The following is a 24,520-nucleotide window of genomic DNA, read 5'->3' as shown; positions in this document are numbered from 1 at the left end:
CAGAAAAAAGTGTTAAAAATAAGTCATTAATTTTTTTTACACTTTTGAGTGGGATTTTTTTCTTTAAAACTGCTATTGCTAAAAATAAAATAAAAAACATCAAAATCAACGCTGTCGTGAATTATTGTCCTATTTGGGGCTCAAATTACCTCACATCAAATATTTCACTTGGAAAACTTTTTTGGGGGAAAATTTTGCACATTTTCTGTTTAAGCCATATAAACATGTTTTCTTTAACAAAAATGGCATACACTTGAGGGGAGCCCTATAGGTAAAACAATTCTACTTATTGTATTGGTTTTGAAAATGAAAAATATAAAACGTATTCTTTGATTTTATAGTGTGCGGCCCTCAGTGGGAAAATGTTGGGAGACCCCTACTATCCTGTTTTGGGCATTTTGTAAAATGAATGGCACAATTTTAGAACCATAGTGCAAGCCATTTTTCTTCTTGGTGACACACATACACATTTCTGCATGCTGGTGCATTTGTTCTATCAACTGTCTTTATCATTTTATATTAAAAAAATAGTTGGAGTAAAAGTCCTTATGTCCTTCTGAGAGGACATTGTACAAATGTGGTTCCCGGTGCAGTATATCTAAAACTGACTATATGTTACCAAAAGCACCCCAAACTATTGATAAAACACAAACACAAAAACATCCAATTCTGGTCACTGTGGCAGCCATTTTGGGAAATGTTTAATTTTATGTGAAAAAAAAATAGGAGTGAAAGTCCTCATGTCCATCGTAGAGGACATTGGACAGATGTAGTTCCCAGTACTGTATATCTAAAAAATACTATATGTTACCAAAAGCATCCCAAACTATTGATAAAACATCCAATTGTGGTCACTGTGGCAGCCATTTTTGGAAGACCGATCTATTCAATTAGACAAACAATATATATATTATGTATATATAGGTTGCAATAAAGACTACCAAAAAAAAAACTACACGACAGCCAACAGTTTGAGGTAGTAGCTGTATTTAAATGATTGATAATACAATCACACCCTCGCCTTTGTACCAATACTCCAGCTACATCAATATACTTTTCACAAAAATGCCTTGCACTCTAAACAGCAATCAATCAAAATTCTAAAATAAAAAAATGTCACTACCAAAAGATGACTAATACTTTTATGATGCAGCATTTGTTTTCACACTATTTTGTCCGCTTGAATTTGTAAAAAGAAAGAATCAATCTAACTCTCCATGGCTTGGTAAAAAAGTAACAACACAACGAAAGCAATCAATCAGCAATGGCCACATCGTTCTCAGAGAAACTAATTAGGCTTTGCATTTCAATACAGTATTAAGTATCATGCAAATATGAACTGTTAAAGTAGGACAGTTGTAGTGTTTAAACAGAAAGTGAAAAAAAAGGATTTGCAAAATAAGAGCACCAAATAAGAAAATACACTTTTAAATACACTTGTAACCACGTCATTCCTTCACACTATGCTTCAAGGCAAATACAGAAACAAAAAAAGCACCAAATGTTAAGGAAGGTGGAAAAAAAATCTAGCAATTAATGAATGAATGTGTTTTTCACTATCAGATCAGTGTTTGTTCCAGGACATCCAGGCAGCTTTTATTTTCTCTTTCGGTCTTGAGAACAGCGTGGGCAATACCTGCATTAAGCACAGAGGCAATGGGACAGAAGAGCATCAGCATTTGAACGGCACATGTGGGAGATAACACATTTATAGAGCATTTCAGGCTCTTACCACTTTCCTCTTGGTTTGGTTGTCAGACCCACACACGCAAAGTGGAACCACTCAATGGAGCACTAGAGGCAAAAATAAAGTAAGTTTCTTTGTAACTAAAAAAGAAGCAGTGACAACATATCAGTTCTGCCCAGGACATATTATTTATGTGTTATTCTTCACTCTGTCATTTCTGACCTTATCCAGACAGCATGGGATTCTAATCATATTCCAACCACTTCAATTCTTCTGCATTTTCGAATTATATGAAAGCACATTATCATGATTTTCTGACATATAGTATGAAGGATTTGCACCATCATAATTAAGGCCCAAATACATTATTATTTTGCCTTCCTTAATTACATTTTATTACACTGAGACATTTTTTATTGTCATTTTGACATTTAAAGACAAATTGTTAGGTGTTCTTTAATTAATCAAATTTAACATTTATTTTTACTGAAAGATGTTGGTAACATATTTAGTATGAAAAGGCCATGTGTGCAAATGTTAAGGTAAATATGACAATACGTTACATGACTTCTTTGTATTGATGTGAAAGAGAGAAGCTGACACAGGACTCACATCAGTGTTGTCGCAGCCAATCATCTCGCCATAGGACACCTGGTGGCACAGACAGTAGGTGGGCTCGTTGGGGTCCACCGGCATGTCCAGAACATCCGACGGGTGGACATTCCCAAAGTTGGAAGCAGGACTGTTGAATTCTCCCCTGACGGTGCGCAAAAAACGAGATAATGAAAGATTCTGAAAGCCAAATGTGGCATAAAATAAAAATACAAATTTGAAGATGAAGGCTGAGAAGCTAACAAAGTAGACGTTACGTTTGAAGCAGTTTGACTTTCTTCTGGGTGCTCTTGGGACTGCCGTCTTCATCTGAGCTCTTCACTTTCGATCTTGTTTTAGCCGACTTCTTTTCCTTCTGTCTGGTGTCTCCTGGAAATGCAACAGATGTGTCAGATAACGCCGCAGTGCAAACATTTTGCTGACTAAGGACACAGTCACACTGCCTCACAGCATTCCTTTTACAATGCTATATTACTGCAACCTTTGTGGTTTATTTGGAGGTGTTCTGTTTTCAAATCCAATATGGAGTTTATATTTATTAATTATTGGGAGGAGTGATCACTATATTGATGACATTAAGTTGCAAACTCATGCATACTCCTGCATGCATGTTTTGAAGTCAACATACAAGTTTTGCCACCACATAATGGGAAACCGTTTACAGGTTCTTCCTGTGCTTGCGTAGGTTTTTCCTGGCACACCCATGTTGAATGGGGACTCTAATTGTCTTCAAAGAGGTCAAAGATTGTGTATTTGTGTGCACTTGTGCTGCGATTGACTGGTGACCAGTCCAGGGGGTTTACCCAGCCTCACACACAAAAAGTCAGGTTGGATATGTTCCAGCTCACCTGTGACCAGAGCTCGAATTTAACCACTGCAACCGCGGCAGCAACTTCTGCGACCGCCCTCATCTTTCGGCGTAATGCCCCCAAAAATTTACCAACATTTGCGGCAAGAACATGCCGTGACCGCCCTTTACTTTTTACTTGTTAATGGACTAGGGATGTAACAATAAACAGTATAATGATAATTCGCAATAAAATTCCAGACGGTTAGTAATATCGTCTAATTTTTTAATAACCTAAAAAACGTCATTTATTACTGCATTTTAGGCAACAGGAAGTCAGGCGCATGCACACTAGCGGTGTTTGGCTTGATAATCATAGCGGACTAACTACACAGACTTTGCTGTGGAGATTTCCCCTCAGAGTTAACAGAGCCAAGCGCTTGGTTTAACGTAATTTTCCATCGCTTCTCGGCGTGCTTTTAAGAGCCCACTGCTGTATTTAGATGGCGACAGGTGTGGACAATATTGGAGACAGACGCATTTGTCCCCACACTAAAAGTATACAGCAAAAGACAATGCAGCAGGTGATGTGTCGTGAACATTGTCACAACTTGTTTACAAAGTCTTTAGTTTGTTTACTGGGATGCTCACTCCTTTATTTAACTGCAAACTGTATCAGTGTTCAAATAACATCAATACTAGCTCAAATGTTTTGTCATCTCATCGAACTGAACGAAGGCTGTGAAGATTCTGTATTCGGTGTCACTCCTCTTTTTTTGTTGTTGGCCAAACTGTTGAACTGAAACACCAGGGAGGCGTGTTGGAGAAGAACAAAGCTTGTTTATTAGACTTCATCTTCATTAACCAAACTGCTTTGTGTTTTATTTTGACAACAAAAAGTAGACGCCATGTTTTCTTACATTACTTGTGTTTTTTTCATGTCACAAAGGTATTACTTCAAAAACCATTCATGTGACACAGCATTTTGTTAATGTTTTAATGTGTATAGTTAATTCCTATACAACATATTTCTGCTCAAACTCTTAATGGATCTGTCCCGATACATCATCTACATGAGTCATACCAAAGACTATAAAAATGGGACCCATTACCTCCCTGCTTGGCACTCAGCATCAAGGGTTGGAATTGGGGTTAAATCACCAAAAATTATTCCCGGGCACGGCCAACGCTGCTGCTCACTGCTCCCCTCACCTCCCAGTGGGTGATCAAGGGTGATAGGTCAAATGCAGAGAATAATTTCGCCACACCTCGTGTGTTTGTGTGACAATCATTGGTACTTTAACTTTATATAAATGTACATAACTTCAAAACATAAAAAAATAATAAAAACAACTCCCTCTATCAAAATGTAAAAATAGAGAGAAAGGCATCATGTAATGACAAAAAGCTGACAAGTTAATATTATTAAAGAATTTAAAAAAAACTAATATTTGTCTTTAGATATATGGATAAGGTTCATCTATAGCCTTTTTATTAGACATTACAAATGACATGATGATATTACATTCACACCCCAACACTGCTTAACCTAACAATCAGTAATCATGATTTCAATATTGATAACAATCATCTTAATTAGTACTTTGGCCATAACTGGCAGCCCGAGATCTCATATGAACACTATTATTATCTATATGGACAAAAAGTGTAGTTATGTCTTATGGCCATCAGGTGACATCTTTCAAAATAATTGTATGTATGTACAGTATGTATATATATATATCTCCTGCCTCGAAAAAAAATAATGTTTGCCTTGGTGCCCTAAAATATGAGCCCTCCTTTAAGGCAACACTTGCCTTGACCTTAAAAAGTTAAAATTTGAGGCCTGCGTAACCCGAATAAAGATAAGTGGTACAGAAAAATAGACCAACCTTTCTTTCCTTTACTGGAGGTGGAATCATAATCTGTGCTCTCAATCTGTTTTTCCTTTAGGTCAGCTTCAAATCGAGCTAGGTCCGTGTCGAGACGTCTTATGTGCTTGTCAACCTGAGGACAAGAGAGGAGAAGACAATACATCGTTGTACTTTAGGGCCTGTAAACAATGCCATGCATTCTTGCGATCTGATACAAACCATCTCATAGGTCTGCATTGCCAGCTGTACTTTGTCATCTCCAAACTCTTTGCATTTGCTGTACGACTGTTGAATTTGCCTCAGAATGGACAGCTTTTGCTCAGAGGAGAGGGTCCGAGCATTTGACGTGTATTCTTTTGCGAGGGAGTCAATCTGTCCTTTAAGATCTACAGGAGAGAATGAAAGAAGCACAAGTTGCAGACTACAGCAATATTCGATTACTACTGTATTCTACGGTGGCCGACAGTCGCAAATACAACAACGTACAAATGCTCCAAACATAGAAATGATTCAACACCAAAAACACACAAACACCACAAAACAGATTAGACTGGAAAAAAGCTGCAATCACATTATCGCTGCTGCAAATGCCAAAAATAGTAGTGGAGCCAAAACGGAGGGATATCCCTCTTTAAAGTCATGCATGTGACGCCCAAAAGAAAGTTGGCTGACTTTTGAAGAAGAAAAATGAAATAGTACTGTAGATTCCTAATGAAGCCTTTAGCTTGACGCTCCTCTACTTTCTCCTGCTCTGATTGCTGCGGCAACAACAAACAAAACGCCAGACGCTCCTCTTCGTTTTGTATAGTTTACTTGTGAACTTAATCATTCAGAAACGTAAAACAATAACGACATGGGAACAAATGAATGGCAAATGAAGCGAGTTTGTTACAGTAAAAAAGAGTTACAAAAAGTAAGAGTGAGGTCAAAAAACTGTGCGGCTCAATTCCCCCGCACCTGACTGCCATTACCCATAATGCACTGTGTCCAAAAACCAACCTACCACACAGATCCTTCCGCCATACATGCAATCAAACAGTTACGTCATCAAATTATTTAGACAAATGTAATAATTACAAATAAAGTAAATAGTCCCATTTTGGCTGAATAAACAAAAAGCACCTTCCATAAAATGTAAATTAACTTAAACAGCATTTAGGCACCTACAAGTACATTTGTCTTTATGTCATTGGTAAAGACTTTGCCACAATATTTCACAAAATTATAAAGCAACCAGTTTACGTAGGTCTGTGGTCACTAATATTTTTAAGCCCGGGATCCCCATTCTTGACCATGAACCGATGCAGGGTCTACTTCCTATGTCTCCCCTAATGTAGCTAATGTTAGTGTTGTGTACTGTAGGTCGGCCTTCCTTGGTTGTCTGGCAAGTTTCTGTTTTGTTCCATGAACTTACATAATTTCCCTCATGCAGTCTTTTTGGTGTGTTCTGGGCATTTGCAGCATTTTTCATTTGCATTTTTCTTTTTGGTCATGTAGAGCTTTTGTGAATGCCAAATTTTTATTGTGTTTGGAGTGTCTATGTATGTTCTCATTCATCCAGGTCATTTTCATGTCAGGGCATTCGATCGATCGCAACTGGACTGTTTGGTTTGTTTTAGAAGACGTTTCGCCGCTCATCCGAGTAGGCTTCATCAGTTCATGCTCATAGACTTAGATTGGTCAGATCTAGTCCAGCGGCCAAATATTGTACTCCAAAACCAGGAGGGTGTGCCTGGGCAAGGATGGTTTCGCCCTACCGTAGTGAGAAAAACAACTGTTTTAATGCAAACGAACAATCCTAACTGTTTAAGCCAACGACAGTCGTTGAAGTGTACTTTCCCCTCGTTAGCATTGAGGTATTGTGTGGCAGAACGATCGCTGTGGATCGACTAATACCAGTCCAAAATAGTCGGAATCCCCTGCTTAAGCATTCCATTCAGTTGTAAACGAATGGCACTCTGGTCACCTTCTGTGATCAGAATATTTTTAACTCCTGTTATTTGTTGGAGGCTAAATTGCAAAGTATTTTAGGAATGATTGAAAGGACGGTGTTGTATGTGGGAAACAGGTGGTGTCGCAGACCACCACCTCCGTTCAGGGATGGTTTTTCAACCATCATATAGATGGCTTCCCTCACTCCTCCTTCATACCATTCGTCCTTCCTGTCCAGAATCTGTACATTTTTGTTCTCAAAGGAGTGCTGTTTTTTTGTATTATATATATTTGGGGTTTTGGCACCAGCCGCTGGACTAGATTGATTGAGACTTTTATTAGTAGATTGCACAGTGAAGTACATATTCCGTACAATTGACCACTAAATGGTAACACCCGAATAAGTTTTTCAACTTGTTTAAGTCGGGGTCCACTTAAATTGATTCATGATACAGATGTATACTATCAGATATATACTATCATCATAATACAGTCATCACACAAGATAATCATCAGAGTATATACATTGAATTATTTACAATCCGGGGTGTGGGATGTGGAGGGGGGGATTAGGATTGGTTGTTATCATCACTTCAGTCATCAACAATTGTATCATCAGAGAAAAGTACATTGAAACAGTGTAGGTCTGACTTGGTAGGATCTGTACAGCAAGTAGTGGACATAGAGAGAGAGAGAGAGAGAGAGAGAGAGAGAGAGAGAGAGAGAGAGAGAGAGAGAGAGAGAGAGAGAGAGAGAGAGAGAGTGAGAGAGATCAGAAAGCATAACAAAAAGTATCTACATTTGATTATTTACATTTGTTTATTAATAATCCGGGAAGGGTGTTAGTTTTAAGGTTGAAGTTGCCTGGAGGTGTACTTTTAGTGCAGTTTTGAAGGAGGATAGAGATGCCCTTTCTTTTACACCTGTTGGGAGCGCATTCCATGTTGATGTGGCATAGAAGGAGAATGAGTTAAGACCTTTGTTAGATCGGAATCTGGGCTTAACGTGGTTAGTGGAGCTCCCCCTGGTGTTGTGGTTATGGCGGTCATTTACGTTAAGGAAGTAGTTTGACATGTACTTCGGTATCAGGGAGGTGTAGCGGATTTTATAGACTAGGCTCAGTGCAAGTTGTTTTACTCTGTCCTCCACCCTGAGCCAGCCGGTAGGAGTGAGGTGTGATCTGGGGTGGAGGTCTAGAGGTAATCTGACTCGCTTGTTCTGGGATGTTTGTAGTCTAGTTTTGAGGGTTTTGGAGGTGCTAGGGTACCAGGAGGCGCATGCGTAATCGAAAAAGGGTTGAACGAGAGTTCCTGCTAGAATCTTCATGGTGCTTTTGTTGACCAGAGAGGAGATTCTATAGAGAAATATCATTCGTTGGTTGACCTTTTTGATTACCTTGGTTGCCATTTTATCACAGGAAAGATTAGCCTTTAGAATGGAACCTAGGTAGGTGACCTCATCTTTCCTGGTGATAACAATGTCACCCACTTTTATAGTGAAGTCATTGACTTTCTTAAGGTTGATGTGGGACCCAAACAGGATGGATTCCGTTTTACTCAAGTGTATGGATAGCTTTTTGTCAGCGAGCCAGGTGCAAGTTCTACAGAGTTCGGCACTGAGGATTTTCTCCACCTGTGACTTGTCCTTGTCTGATACCAGCAGGGCCGAGTCATCCGCAAACAAGAACAATTCACAGTCGCATGCTGATGACATGTCGTTTATGTATATTAGGAACAGCAAAGGCCCTAATATACTGCCTTGGTGGACTCCACGCTTACTGAGACGGGTGGGGTGGGGGGGGGGGGCACGATGCCGTTCACCTCTACCATCTGTTTCCTCCCCTCCAAGTAAGATTGCATCCAGCTCGATGAGGTTTTGTCGAATCCGATTGCTCTGAGCTTATCCAACAGTATAACGTGGTTAACGGTGTCAAAGGCCTTCTGAAGGTCCAGCATGACCACGGCGCAGTATTTGCCCGCGTCCACCTCATGTTTGATGTGGTCGGTCAGATAGAGAAGGCATGTGTCAGTGGAGTGGTTAGTTCTGAAGCCGGATTGGAATTTGTACATGAGTTTATTAGTAGCAAGGTAACTATCGACCTGTCCATAAACAATTTTTCCCATTACTTTCGAAATGGAACTGAGAATAGAAACAGGTCGGTAGTTGCCAGGTTCCAATTTGCTTCCTTTTTTAAAGAGGGGCGTTACTCTTGCTATCTTATTATCTTTGCTAGATCTGACCAATCCAAGTCTATGAGCATTAACTGGTGAAGCCTACTCGGATGAGCGGCGAAACGTCTGACAAGACAACCCAAACAGTCCAGTTGCTATCGATTGAATGCCCTGAGATGAGTTTGGAGTGTTTTTCGATCCATTGTGTTTTGGCATTCACTGTCTGCCTCTGTTGGCCACAGTAGCTCAAATCCCTGTTACACTTATTTCTAACATACAAACATGTGGACAAATGATGTTGCACCTCAGCAATGCAACACGTTTGTGGAATAAAACACGCAGTAAGGTTTACATTTTGACGTCAGATCAGATGATGCCACATTCAAATAAACTCTCACCTTCTGTGCGTTGATCTAAATCTCTCATCAAATTGAAGTTCCTCTGCAACTCGAAGGGCAAGTTTTCTATGCCTAATGTGGAAAAGAAGGGTGTATTATTAAAGAGACTCAATTGATATTAAATGAAGCTAAAACGTTGCAAAGACAAGATGAGCATTCGTTCATCTGCAGACAATTGTTGGTAGCAACTAGAATAATTAATGGTCACGTATACATGATCATAAGGGTGTTATTATGAAATAAAGATGTATCATTTTAAGTGGTGTATGGCCACATAGGCAGACTTCCCAAGCTTACTGCGTTGCGCCTATCCAGCAAATAGACTGAGCCGCATGCCGCCTAAAGGCTGTGAAAAGACCAAAATGTTCGCCTTGCGAACGTTGGCGTACAATCCATTAGACTACACAATAAAAAATAACCATTTGTCAACCAACAAGCTTTCAAATAGTTTTTAGATAAATATGTATGTATAGCTTACTGTCCAAATAATGCTCCAAATACATCCCCGCCGCCATCTTGGAAAATGTAAACAACACAGCTTCCGGTGAAGTGTGATTGGTTGTTACCACACACGTGACATCGTGGGAGCCTTAGCTGTGTAAACTCGCATTCCAACTAGCGTTCAAAAAGAGGATATGTGTAATTGTCTTCAAGTTATAGCAGTTAAATATAAATATTCAAAGGATATTGTGTTTCACTCCAGCTCACCAAAGCTTCTTTTAGCACAATTTTAATGTTATTTTGATGATGGAGTAAGTGTTAAAACAGAAAGAATACAAGAAACTCTGATTAAAGAACATATCTTAAAAAATTTAATATGCCACAAACATAAAGGATATTTCATTATGCAAAAAGAAAACATGAGCCTACTACAATATAATGTGAGCTTAGAATAATGACATGAACATCTAAACATTGTCACACATGCTTGTATGATCACTTGTTGCTGGGTCCTTTACGCGACATGCGTTTCACATTATTGAATTTATTCTTTCCCATTCTATTCTTGGCTGTATTGGATGTTATTTTCTGGTTTCTTTTCTTTTTCTCAAATCTGCTCCCATCCTTTTTGCCGGCCTTCTGTGTTTTCGTCTCATCCTCAGGTGAGGGGGTCTTGGCCTCCAGCCCCTTCACGCTCTCTCCATCCATCTTGGCGATCTTTGCGTTTTTAGGTCCAGTCGAAGAGTTCTTTTTCTGCCTTGCTTTACCGTTGGTTTTGGCCAGCGCCTGGGACGATGGACCAGCCTTGGCGGTGACGCTCTTCTTGGTCTTGTCCGCTTTGACTGCTTGATCTGCCACCTCTTTCACTTGTGGAGCTTCTGCAATGTCTTTCCCTATAATAGGGACAGACAAACAAGATGAGCTCTTGATCAACTGAAAGCCAGCATGTGATGCAATGCCAAGTGTTACCTTTTCCTGAAGTCGTCATCGGAATCACATTGGAGAATTTTTTAAACTTGGCCACGAAAAAACCGTCCATATTGTGAGAGTGCGGGTAGAAACGTCTTGTGAGTCGCAGAGTGGGATGGAATCGACGCTCTTTGAACCTGAAAAAGTGCAACAATTACACCTCAGCGATGAGATCTTGACAGTGTAAGACAGACCTGGGCAAATTAAGGCCCGGGGGCCACATGCAGCCCATTAAGCTTTTCAATCTGGCCCGCTGGACATTCCCAAATCATTTTTTTAGATCGTTAAGATGGAAACATTATGATAGCATCATTATGATGTGCAGTGATGTGTTCAAATGACCATAAGTCTTGAACTATACAAAGTATTTCAATGGTTGGAATCTGTGCTTTTGCATTATATACCAGTTACTACGGCAATCTAATTAGATAATGTGGTAATGTAAGTCACAGCAGCTCAGACAAGGCACCAAGCAGTGTGGGTGGGGAGTGTTTCCAGAGCTGCCAGCCTGAAATGTGGTTATCAGGGACAGACGCAGAAGGAGATTTTTTTAACAAGAAAGTTCTAAAGCTTAGTGATGTATCAGATTTTAGGTGGGTTTTGTTTTTTACCCTTCACGTTCATATTTCCCTGTGTTTGTTGCATTTTTGTTGCGTTTCGCTTGATTGTAAAACATGTCGATCGAGAGGGGGTGTGACGTTCATATGTTGTCAATATTTAGTGTTTTATCGTTCATAGTTAATATTGTAAATCCCACATTCTTTATTTTCATGTACATTCTGGGTGTCTCATTCAGTAAAAAAATGTAAAATTCCATTCCGTTTTTAAGGCGGTCTGTCATAACGTTTTTAGCATTCAATCAGACATTATTGTGAGGTTTTGTATTAGTGTTCCTAAAAATCACATATACCAGCCCCCAGACACATTCTTTTCTCTAAAAAAATAATTGCCCAGGCCTGGTGTAGGCGGTTTAGCTTCTCAGAGTGGCTGATTACACATAAGCGGTTGTCATTTATTTGTGATTTTCGCACAGACGAAAACAGAATGGTTAAAATGATTTTCCTCTATTTGCTTGTTGTAATGCTGTGCAACCAGACAGTAGTTGCTGAGGGATAAAGATGAAGTTCGCAATAACAACACATGTTGACAAACATTCTTCATTGAAATGACCCTTTTGGGTGTAAAATGTTGTCCAGAAAAGTGGTCTATCATGGGCATCGACTTAAGCAGGCACTTTTTAGTATGACAAAATACAAAGTGGACTAGTTTTGTATACCTGGTGAAGCCCTCCTTGCCAAAATCCAGTCCTGTGGGAACTAGTTTGACATTCCTTTTCTTCAAGGCGTAGTCGACAACCCATTCATTCTCCTCCATCTGCCAGACGACAGGTTAATCACCAAGTGAACAAACACAGCTTGACCATTAAGCATGCACAAGACACTAACCGTTATGGAGCATGTGCAGTAGACCAGATATCCTCCTGTGGCCGACTCGGCGTTGACAGAGTCGATGGCGGCTAGCAGCAACTCTTTCTGCAAGTGGGCACAGCGCTGGATGTCTGCTTCATCCTGTCAGGAAATTCAATGCATTTGTTATAGGAAAAGTTGTCACATAACAATAAGTGAAGTGAAGTGAATTATATTTATATAGCGCTTTTCTCTAGTGACTCAAAGCGCTTTACATAGTGAAACCCAATATCTAAGTTACATTTAAACCAGTGTGGGTGGCACTAGGAGCAGGTGGGTAAAGTGTCCTGCCCAAGGACACAACAGTCCTGCCCAAGGACACAACAGCAGTGACTAGGATGGCGGAAGCGGGGATCGAACCTGCAACCCTCAAGTTGCTGGCACGGCCGCTCTACCAACCGAGCTATACCGCCCCTAGGTTGTAATGTTGTTGTCGCAATCCTATGTGGAAAAACAACATTTCAAGAAAGAAGGTGTATTTTTTAATAGAAAAAAAAAAAGCGCAAAGTTATGCAAATAACATCTTGAAGTTACGAGACGAAAGCTGTAGCGTTCCGGACGAAAGTTCTGATACAAAAATTGTTGAAATTTTGAGGGAATACTGTTTAATTTTGTTTTAAGTTCTAATGTTACAAAAAAATTAATAATTAAGTTACGCTGAAGATTATATTACATTCTGAGAATAAAGTAGGAAAAAAGTTAAGGACTAATTTGAAAAAAAATTATACATACATTATATTTTTTCCAAATAATTCTCTCTTAGTTTGCATATTATTACACGTTTATCTAGTAAAATTTAAACCCCCTATCCAGGTAGTTGAAGATAATTATTGTAAAAAAAAACAAAAACAAAACAAGAACAGCAGCAATGTAATAGAAAAGACTTCTCATCAAATTATGTAATTTTTTTTCTCATTTTATTACCATTAATACATTTTTTATTTGTAGAGCGCTTTAAAAAAACTGAGACACTTTACATATAGGCCTCAAATTTTAACTTTTTAAGGTCAAGGCAAGTGTTGCCTTAAAGGAGGGCTCATATTTTAGGGCACCAAGGCAAGTTAGAAAGCAGTGTTGGGGTGTGAACGTAACACCATCATGTAATTTATAATGTCTAATAAAAAGACTAGATAAACGATATCCATATATTTATAGACAAATATTGTTTTTTTAAAATTCTTTAATAACATCAACTTGTCAGCTTTTTGTCATTACATGATGCCTTTATCTCTATTTTTTACATTTTGATAGACAGTTTTTATTTTTTTTAAAGTTATGTACATCATGTAGATGATGTATCGGGACAGATCCATTATGAGTTTGAGCAGAAATATGTCGTACAGGAATTAACTATACACAATAACACATTAACAAAATGATGTCACATGAATGATTTTTGAAGTGACATGAAAAAAAACAATTAATGTAAACAAAACCCGGTGTTTACTTTTTGATATCAAAATAAAACACAAAGCAGTTTGGCGAATGAAAATGAAGTCTAATAAACAAGTTTTGTTCTTCTCCAACCCCTCCTAGTGTTTCAGTACAACAGTTTATATATATATATATATATATATACACATACATACATATATACTGTATATACATGCACATATACCTGTGCATAAATACATATATACTGTATACAGTTATACATGCACATATACTGTACATACATACATAGATACAATCATCCATTTTCTACCGCTTGTCCCTCTTGGGGTCGCCAAATATTGTAAATATCCAAACAATCACAGTAAAGAGTGGTTTACCTTGCTGGTCTTCACAGCGGGGTCTTTAGCAATGACTCCTGTGCCTGAGCATGGCGCATCCAGCAGCACTCTATCAAAGCCCCCCATGATCTGCATGCAAAGTGTAACCTTTTAGTCTAAAGTACACAACTAATAAAGCACATCTAAACATGCATGCACATTACCTTTGGGAACTCCCTCCCGTCGTAATTGCACACCAGGGTGTTGGTGACCCCCAGACGATGGATGTTGCCCACTACGCTCTTTAATCTATCAGCTTTGGCGTCGTTGGCAATGATCACACCAGTGTTTCTCATCAGCTGAGCTGGAAGAGAAACATTTGCACATTTTTTATACACCTGCACAATCTAATGAAATTCCACCCAGGAGCTGTTCTTATAACAAATAGGTGCCACTATTTAGCACTTCTTACCAATATAGGTGGTCTTTCCTCCAGGGGCTGAGCTCATATCCAACACAAACTCCCCCTCCTGTGGCGAGAGCGCCATGACTGGCAGGAAGCTGGAGGCTCCCTGGAGCATATAATGACCAGACAGGTACTCTGGAGTTGCACCTGTGTCATCACAACACACCAATGCATTTCTCGGATGTTGTCTTCATTCTTGACATTAGTGGAGTGTTCATAGTTTAGCACACATACCTATAGGGACAGAGGAGTCGAAGATGATCAAACCCACTTTGGACCACTTTCCCAGTGGATCCAAGTTCACTCCTCTGTTGATCAAGGCCTGAAAATAGAAATAAAATCATTCAGTTGACCAAATTACTGCTTTTTATTGCATTTCAGTGTTGTGCGATGCAGATTCTATTATTGTCCTCGCAGACTTATGGGAAATGACGATAAATAAATAAATGATAAATTGCAATATTTACTTGCTTTACTTATTTTGCACTGAACAGAAAGTCACCCTGTGCATGTTTCAATGATGTCCAAGTAGACATTAATTATGTTAACCATCCATCTTATTTTGCTTATTCAAGGTCGGGCAGCAGCCTAAGCAGAGAAGCTCAGACTTCCCTCTCCCTAGCCATTTCGTCCAACTACTCCTGGAGGATCCCAAGACATTAATTCCCAGGCCAGCTGGAAGACATGGTCCCCCCAACGTGTCCTGGATTAATAATTAATAATACTACAACACATGTGGACATAATAAAACTGATTGTAGGTCTCAAATGTTATGTTAACAAAAGCCGTCGACTTAAGCGAACACTTTTTAGTAATAATAAACCCACAGATTGGCCATTTTAAGCAGACCCGACTTCATTGTGTTCCACTGCATACAATAAAACTCCCCCCACCATTGTAATAAAATTCCGAAACAATCTCATACTATTGAGAGTTTGAGACTTGATTCTTCTAAAATTAATACTTTTATTCGTGCGATACTCCCACGGTGCAGCCTTTTAGGGTTAAGAAATTATTTGCATTCGGATCATTTTAATTCTTCTTAATCCCAACTAGGGTTTTACGCTACCAGAATTTAAGAATGAATGAATTTTCACAATTTCACGCAATAAAAAAACAAAAATTAATCTGTGCGGTTTTAAATTAATTACTTTATTGAAACTTAAAATTGTCAAGTATTTAAGATCACTGTGCTTCAACATCTTTTTGCAAATAATTTAAATTGTTATTGTTTGCAAACTTAGGAAATAAGTCAGTGGATACAGGAGGGCTTTAAAAGACAATATCCAAACAATTTAAATCAGACCCAATGGTAGGAATACATTTAAATATTTAATTAATATTGTTAGTCTGCCATCTGGTGTTTTTGTCTGATTATTATTGTGTTTTAAATAAATTATTCAATAATCTTGAAAATTTTAAGTATTAGCATTTTTAACCCTTTTAACAGCCTTTGTAACTTGTTCTGAAATGTTTCCATTATTATTTACATACCAAACAGTATATTGTGATATACTGTATATCATTATCACAGGAGGCTGCAATATGCATTAAAGGCAATATGGGCCATTCCTAGAATTCAATACTAATGATACTGAAAAAAGCAGGTATTGGTGTATTTTTTGTGCGTTGGTATCTAAGTATCACTACTTTTGACAACCCTAATCCCAACTAGGTGATTTACCTGAGCAAGGTCCCGCCTCCTGGTTTTCAGCGTATTGGTCCGAATAGTGACAGGTCTCTGAATTTCATTAGCCTCAAGGAAATCCACCAGCTGTGACAAGAAGACTAATGTTAAATCACCCATCCTAGATTTCATCCGGACATTATGTCCATGTCACTGTGAGAAGATTCACCTCAGAGAGCGGGAAGAGGTCCACAAACTTCTCAATGAGGAAGTCATTGTAGCTGTAGTAGGTGCACAGATCCTTAATCAGCAGAGATACGTACTCTCCTCGATCTTTGCCAACCTCTCTTTTGGCCGCAAAATTACACAGCACATCGACGTTGTCCTTTATCCTCTGGTAGATTGTCTTCAGGTCCACAGGCAGTAAACCTGCGTTGTGTTGGTGACAAAACAAGAGTTTGCATCCTTGGATTATGGACAATTATTTGCTTAACCGCACCAGTAATTGGACTATTAGACGCAGTGTTTCTAAAATAGTTGTATTTATTGAGTAGATTGTAATATTTTTCTTGACAAGAATGTCACAATTATGGGGGACTAAAGTTATTTTTACAAAAAAGGGTTATGTTCGAATATCAGTTTTTGCCATTTTATCTTTAGAATCTTTTTCTTCTACAATTAGCAACTGTCTTATAAAATTACCATTTGTTCCCATATTAAAATGTTTTGTTATAAAGTGTGACTTTTTTTTTCTAAATTTGTAATGAAATAATAACAGTAAACAAAAAAGCCTTTAAACAAATCAAGTATTCATATATATTTATTTTGAAAATGGTTGACTTTATATATTTTACAACTAAAATTTTGTCCTCAAAATATTGGATTTTTGGGGTTTTAAAATCATAACTTTGTGTAAATTTACAAATTTTGCTCTCTACTCATTTTCTCTAAAAACAATGTTTTGTCATTTTAGTCTGAATTTAGATTTTTTTTCTTATATTGACATTTTATTCTTGTACATTTACTTGTTTTTAGGATGTTTTTCCTCCAAAAATGTGTGATTACTGCATATTATTGTATTATTAGTATTATTGTATTGTTTAAATTTTCCTGAGGGAACTCTCCTGAAGGAATCAATAAAGTACTATCTATCCATCTATTATATTACATATTATATTTGAATTGTTTTCTCCTAAAACTATGACTGTACTATTGCATAATAAACATAATGTTATAGTATTGGAATTGTTTTCACCTTAAATTGTGACTATTCTCACACAATACATTTTATTTTTATAATAATGGAATAGTTGTCTCTAAAAATTGGGACTTTATTAAATAAAATGATCACATTTTTATATTTTATGAGAATCTTTGTCTCAAAAAATTATGACTTGTCCTGTAAAATTACCACTTTATGTAGGGGCTTTTTTTGCTTAAAATTGTGTCTGTAATTTTGGAAAATTAACTATTTGTTTATTTTCATATAATCAACTTTTCCCTCCCTCATAAAATTATAATAGAGGAAGTTAATATTGGAGGAAATACAGTCATTAAAGATGAATAACCGCTACACACCTTCCTTCTCACTCTCATCTGCTGCAGGCAACCTGAACTGATCAAAGTTGTCTATGTTGGTCTGGATTGTGTCTTCCTCATCCTTAACTTCTTTCCCATCATCATCATCATTTTTGGCATCATCATCATCGTCGTCCTTGTCATCATCATCATCGTCGTCATCATCATCATCGTCATCAAGCCCCAGAGTTGCCTTCAGCTTTTTGCTTTTCTTAGCTGCACGTTCAATGGGAAGAAGCTGAATAAAAAGAGAAATAACTTCATTAACAGAATTTACTTTTATAATGATTTTTTTTAAAGCAGCAAAATAATCTAATTATGGCTAGTGTGGCACATTATTCCTTACACATACGAACAACGCTTAATAGACAACATATGGAATAAAATGTGAAATAATGTCTTCAGTTGTGAAATACAGTTGAATCGTTACATAAGTGATTATTTTAAAATGTGTATTTTATAACCAATATATTTCATGACTTTTTTTTTTAAGATTTATTTATCTCTGTTTTTTATATATTTCACTGTCATTTTTAACTATTTGATGACATCAATTTTTTTGGTGGAATATTTTGCCATTTTAAAACAATTTAAAATTTAATGATTACTTTTGGAACATCTTGTCATACAGATACAGATATACTAGCTTAACATTGTGCATTATAAGGGTCTCTAAAGGTTTCAACAAGTCAAATTTAAGACTTTTAAAAACTTTTTTAAGACCATAATGAACATAATTTACAACCATTTCACATTCATACAGACAAAAAAGTACAAAGGTGTGCTGCATATCAAGTGTTTTCACGTAACAACAACCAGAATGTCAGCAATGGTAGAGGAAAGCGCAACAATAAATTGTCTGTGAAAGGGACTGTTAGCATCTCTGCTAAAGCTGGTTAACTTTTGTTTTTGAGACTCAGAATTGAGCAAACAGAAAAACATCTACACTCCTACTAGTGCAGCCGCACAAAGATGTAAAAAAAACAAAAAAACGGGTGTAGACACAGAGTGTCTAAAAAGAAAGAAGGCGATTATGGCTTGCAATACATTTTACCTGTTTTTTGACTTTTCTGAAAACATAATATTGCTAATAAACAAGGACTAGTTTTCATTTAAGCATGACAAGATGATATTCCTGAATGCAGCTGAGAGGCTCCAGCCCCCCCGCGACCCCGTAAGGGACAAGCGATAGAAAATTAATGGATGGATGGATGGAAGATGACATTCCCAAATCTTCCTTGCTTTCCTCACCCAACTATAAAATGAGTGCAAACACTACTCAGACAACATTTACAGCGTTTAGTGTCAGTTCAAAGATTAGGCATGAGAAGCTGACCTGAAATTATTGTAACAAACAATAGAAATAATATAAGGAATTATGTATTTTTTATCGTTTTACTGCTGAGTACACTACTACCACAGAAAAATTAGCGTGTGCTTACCGTATGTAATAGCATTGTAATATATCTGTGATGGGGACGGCGTGGCGAAGTTGGGAGAGTGGCCGTGCCAGCAATCGGAGGGTTGCTGGTAACTGGGGTTCAATCCCCACCTTCTACCATCCTAGTCACGTCCGTTGTGTCCTTGGGCAAGACACTTCACCCTTGCTCCTGATGGCTGCTGGTTAGCGCCTTGCATGGCAGCTCCCGCCATCAGTGTGTGAATGTGGAAATACTGTCAAAGCGCTTTGAGTACCTTGAAGGTAGAAAAGCGCTATACAAGTATAACCCATTTATCATTTATTATCATTTATGTATGTGTATGTGTACTGTGCCTTTAAAGGATGGTGCTGTTGTGTGTGCAAGTGGAGAGTGTGAACGGGTTTCCGCGAGAGTTGGCGGACTAATGAGTTACCGCGACTGAGCGTGCATCCTCGTCTGTGTCACTTTTTCTCCACTGCGTGGCATTACAGCATGATTTCACTAGTGAACATTTGATATAGCACCCGCAAAGTTAAATCATTTAAAAGCAAGACTAAAGTTTATGCATGTTTTAAATAAAAGTAATGTTAATAGATTTTTAAGACCTTTCAAAATCGTATTTACGGCCTTTTATGATATTTTATGAGAATTTTAGACATTTTAAAGGGGAACTGCACTTTTTTGGGAATTTTTCCCATCGTTCACAATCATCATGAAAGACATGGTGACGGATGGATTTTTTAAAATGCATTCTAAATATTAAAATATTCGATCAAAAGTCTGCTTACAATGGAGCCTATGGGAGCCGTTCAATTCTGCCAATACAGCCCCTTAAAACATCCAAACACCTCAATTAGGGTTTTGTATACATGATGTAAATATATATGTAAAGTAGTAATGAGCACATTTATAATAACATTTAATTTTCACGTATTGATCATGTTAAGGATACAAAAACGCATCACAATGTCTGCTTTTTTTTTCTTTATCACTGATTTCTGCTCACTGCAGACTTTATGAGAGCCAACAAACATAATAATACCTCATTTACTGTACAATTTCTGCTGTCATTAGAATGCCGACAGCAGATATTCACATTTAGATGAAAAATGTCTCATAATCTTCACAAAAAAAACGGGGTGGGGGCGCAGGGTAACACGCGTTTTTTGGGTCGTCCTCGCCAGTTCCAGGTCTGAAACGGCTGTCAAAGTGTCCCATCTTGTCGGATTATATTCTGAGCCATCTATTTTCCAGGTGAGATGCATGATTTATGATCTACAATAAACTTACAGGCAACAGGAAAGCGAGGTTGCAGCAGACCACTCGATGGTGTACACATTGGCACATATCCGTAAGTGATCATTGCGCCGCTCTAAATAGTTTGTCTCCGTTAGCGTCTGTTATAGTAATATCACTAATACTTGGTAAATATTTAAGTCACAAAATGTATAGAAATTGAATAGTGTAAATAGAGTATTGTTGCCGCTTTTTGAATGGTTATTTATCGAATTTCATGGGTGAAATAGTGGCGCTCCCATTTGCTTTGCTGTAAGCTGACTTTTATCTACGTTTATTTAATGTTTGGAATTTAAAAAAAAAATCCACCCATCGCCATGTCTTTCATAATGATTGTAAACAATAGGCAAAATTCCCCCAAAAAAGAACAGTTCCCCTTTAAGGACTTGAATTCAAATTGTTGGATTTAAGACTTATTAAAGAACCCGCGGGGACCCTGATTATTATTGCTGATACAGCTCTTGTATTAAATCCTATTGAGTATTTTACATACCTCTCCATCACTTTCCTCTTCATCACTGCCATCTTCAAGTGCACCGTAGTCATCTACCATTTCATCATCCTCCTCCTCTTCTTCATCCCCCTCCTCCTCCTCCTCCAGTTCTTGTAGTCCTAATTTTGTGTTCATCTTTGCTCCTTTCTTTTGTTGTGGCTTCTGTAGCTCCCCTTTTCCTTCTTCTTCCTTCTCCTCATCCAAATCTTCTTCCACCTCCCAGTACTCATCGTCGTCCTCGCTGTCAGATTCCTCCAGTTTACGCTTTCTCTTCGCCGGCTTCAGCCACTTGCTGTTCTCATCAGTGAATCCTTTCGTGAGAAAAACAGTACAAGGAAAAAAAACACATGATTAAAAATATACACAAACCAAATGCATATTTTACATTTGTGATAGCAGTTAATTGTAAGCTAAAAATTAAAAGTAACCTTTTTTGGGCTGCTTCTTAACAGCATCTTTAGTCTTTGCTGAAAGGTTGGCGGCTCTCTTTGCATTCCTGTAGATAGATATATTGACAACAATACGAATGAGAGAGAGACATCGTCCAAACAGGATTTTCATTGATCTATTCTATTCCATCGCACTCATACCTTATTCTGGCTCTTCTTGACAGACGTTTTGGATCAGAATTATCTGCAAGCAAGAATATCAAAGTTAACGTCGTGTCACAATTTATTCACGTAGACATTTGTTATGGTTTAGTAAAAAAAAAAAAAGTCACCATCTTTGATAAACTTGGCCAACTCTGTCTCTGGCCCCTTCTGCTTTTTGGATTTCCTCCCAGGACCGCGCTTCACCTTGTTTGTGGGATCCAACTTACGACCCATGATGCCACGCTACAAGGACACCTTAAAAAAACAAAAAAAAACAAAGCCATGTTATTTATTTACTTATTTTGCTACAGCACATCATATATATATATATATATATATATATATATATATATATATATATATATATATATATATATATATATATATATATATATATATATATATATATATATATATATATATATATATAGATAGATAGAGAGAGAGAAACCAACAACTAACTATATCTGCATTTACTTTGCACATTATAAGTCAATTTCCTGGACAAATGTGTTTTTTTCTATTTTGATTGTATCATGTCCAAAAGGGACAAAAAAATAGAAACAGAATTACTGTACAATTATGTGAAAAAAGTTGCAATATTGTGAGAATAAAATTGGACTTTTACAGATAGGAGTCACATTGCCAATGATGTTCTAAAAAAGTAAAATACAGTAAATTCTAAAGGTATGTGGAAAAAGTTTTCGATAACATTAAAAAAAAATAAAGGTATATTGTTAAAATTAGGGCTGCAACTAACAACTAATTTGATAATCGATTAATCTGTCGATTATTACTTTGATTAATAATCGGATAAAAGAGACAAACTACATTTCTATCCTTTCCAGTATTTTATTGGAAAAAAAACAGCATACTGACACCAGATTGATGATTATTGTTTCTCAGCTGTTTGTAAATGTTGCAGTTTATAAATAAAGGTGTATAAAAACATTTTTTTTTAAATACAAATAAATAAATGAAAGTAGCCTCTGCGCATGCGCATCGCATAGATCCAACGAATCGATGACTAAATTAATCGCCAACTATTTTTATAATCGATTTTAATCGATTAGTTGTTGCAGCCCTAGTTAAAATACTTTTAAGTTCCAATAAAAACAAAATTTTTCAGGAGTAAATAAATTGTATGTAATAAGTCAGAATGGTACACACTCAGAATCTTACATGAATTAAATAAAAAAAAGTCATACAGTTTGGACAATCATGTCAACATTATTTTTTTTAGAACAGCCACAATATTGTTAGCATAAAGTTGTATTTTTATTTGATTTGATTTAGAAAAATATATTGTCTTTGTCTTTTTATCAATTACTACTTTTTTTCTTATAAAATCAGGACTTCATTCCTACTGTTTCAGAATGTTACCGGGACAACTTAAAAAGCACAAATCCAAAAATACACACAATACAGCCGTGCATGAATGGCAAGATGGATGTATTTTCCTCTTAAATAGCTGTTTGTTATGGTATTATTTTTCCAGGTATTAAAGCCATGTCATGTCGTAATGTTAATTAAGTAAACAGCAAAGCATTGCAAACTAAAAATCGCATTATTTTGTAATTATTATGTAAACTGTATGGACATTTTTGCTCACATTACTTAACAATAGAAAAAGACAATATTACAACCACCATAATACTGATATTGAATTGTTAAAGTAATAGGGTCAATCAAAAGCATTGTCATTTCTTAGTACCGATTTTTAATGCAGCTTTTCACTTAAATGACATTAATTAGTGCATGTGTACCTAATCTAATGGCCATTTTATGTAGCGACTGTAAACGACTACGTAGAATTTGTATTATTAAAACGTGTTCAAAATTACATGTGACGGCACGTCTAACAATTGTACACTATATTAATTGACATTAACAACCCAGCTAGACAATCAGGTTATGTTGTATACAAATGTTCAAAACAACTTTAAATGAGCGAATGAGCAGAATGGTTATCGTGCATCACACTAGATTATGTGATATCTTGCGATGGCATTATTTTAATGCATTCTACGTATTATTTATGAACACATATATTGTTGTAAACACTAACATACGTCCTGCTCACTGACATTATAACAGTATTTTACTTACTTTGCAAACCGAACGCTGACTTTCTCAAGTAGGACGAAAAGCTCACACGTGAATTCTACCCACTTCCACGATGCAGAGACTTCCGGCGCGCAAAAGTGACGTAGGTGTGACGCGCAACATCGCTCACTCGCAGTCAAAGTTGCTAAGATATTGTTACATATATATATATATTTGTATTCTATTTTAGTTGCTTTATTGAGTTTACAACACCCTGGTGCTGTTTTGTACTGTTTCTGTACTTGTTTTGTTTATTGTTATTTATTTGCTTGTATGTTGCATATTATAAATAAAGGTTTATAAAAAAAAATAAAAATAAAAAGTTGATAAGATATCACTATTTGGATATACACAGTTTGAGAAAAACATTGAAAATTAATTTTACCTTTGCAACCTCATTATACCATTGGCTAAGTTTTATATTCATAAATGTAAGTTTCTCAATACCGACCTGTCTTTTGTGCCTTTAAAAAAGAATTATAACTTTACTTTAAAACGCTTTCGACCTCTAACAACCAAAAAGCTGTGAAAACTATGATGCTGTGCTCCAAATTTGGATTATTTACGGAACTTGTGTGAGCCTATATGAGCTATTTGGCTATTCTAGTTTTTATTTTTTTTTATTTCTTTATTATCTTTTTATTTTTTATTTTTTAATACACTGTAGCACTTTGAGATGGTTTACTCAATATAAAGTGCTTTTTACAAATAAAATCTATTATTATTATTATTATTAATGTAGAGTTCTAAATCTTCTTTAAAGGCACAAAAAACAGGTCGAAACTTACATTTTGAATATAAAACTTAGCCACAATAGGTTGCAAAGGTAAAATTCCTTTTCAAATTTTTTTTCATACAGTGTAAATCCAAATAGTACCTCTTTAAAACAAA

The 24,520-nt window shown here is 36.8% G+C and overlaps 2 protein-coding genes across 3 annotated transcripts; both read right to left on the bottom strand.

Moving 5' to 3' along the window:
• Positions 1-754: 754 nt before the first annotated feature.
• On the bottom strand, positions 755-10,069 carry ing4 (inhibitor of growth family, member 4). 2 transcript variants are annotated; one of them, XM_062064344.1, is made up of 8 exons: positions 9,940-10,069; positions 9,462-9,533; positions 5,180-5,346; positions 4,979-5,093; positions 2,557-2,668; positions 2,300-2,444; positions 1,733-1,794; positions 755-1,636 (listed from the first exon to the last, which is right to left on the bottom strand). In XM_062064344.1, the coding sequence occupies exons 1-8, from the start codon at positions 9,974-9,976 to the stop codon at positions 1,597-1,599; spliced, it is 750 nt and encodes a 249-aa protein (XP_061920328.1). In that variant the 5' UTR covers positions 9,977-10,069; the 3' UTR covers positions 755-1,596. The 2 variants fall into 2 exon arrangements, with proteins under 2 accessions (XP_061920328.1, XP_061920329.1); XM_062064345.1 differs by lacking the exon at positions 9,940-10,069 and adding an exon at positions 9,759-9,914 and having other exon boundaries at positions 756-1,636.
• Positions 10,070-10,250: 181 nt separating this feature from the next.
• nop2 (NOP2 nucleolar protein homolog (yeast)) lies at positions 10,251-23,767 on the bottom strand. Its single transcript, XM_062064343.1, has 16 exons — positions 23,633-23,767; positions 21,652-21,778; positions 21,521-21,563; positions 21,359-21,426; positions 20,931-21,241; positions 17,721-17,958; positions 16,372-16,571; positions 16,200-16,289; positions 14,750-14,837; positions 14,522-14,662; positions 14,274-14,413; positions 14,110-14,199; positions 12,317-12,439; positions 12,148-12,245; positions 10,872-11,008; positions 10,251-10,795 (listed from the first exon to the last, which is right to left on the bottom strand). The coding sequence occupies exons 2-16, from the start codon at positions 21,755-21,757 to the stop codon at positions 10,398-10,400; spliced, it is 2,271 nt and encodes a 756-aa protein (XP_061920327.1). The 5' UTR covers positions 21,758-21,778; positions 23,633-23,767; the 3' UTR covers positions 10,251-10,397.
• Between the last annotated feature and the right edge of the window lie 753 nt (positions 23,768-24,520).

The sequence above is a fragment of the Entelurus aequoreus genome, linkage group LG11, assembly GCF_033978785.1.
Source record: "Entelurus aequoreus isolate RoL-2023_Sb linkage group LG11, RoL_Eaeq_v1.1, whole genome shotgun sequence".
Classification (NCBI taxonomy): Eukaryota; Metazoa; Chordata; class Actinopteri; order Syngnathiformes; family Syngnathidae; genus Entelurus; species Entelurus aequoreus.
The sequence above is the reverse complement of the archived record's forward strand: the minus strand, read 5'-3'. Positions and strand labels throughout refer to the sequence as shown.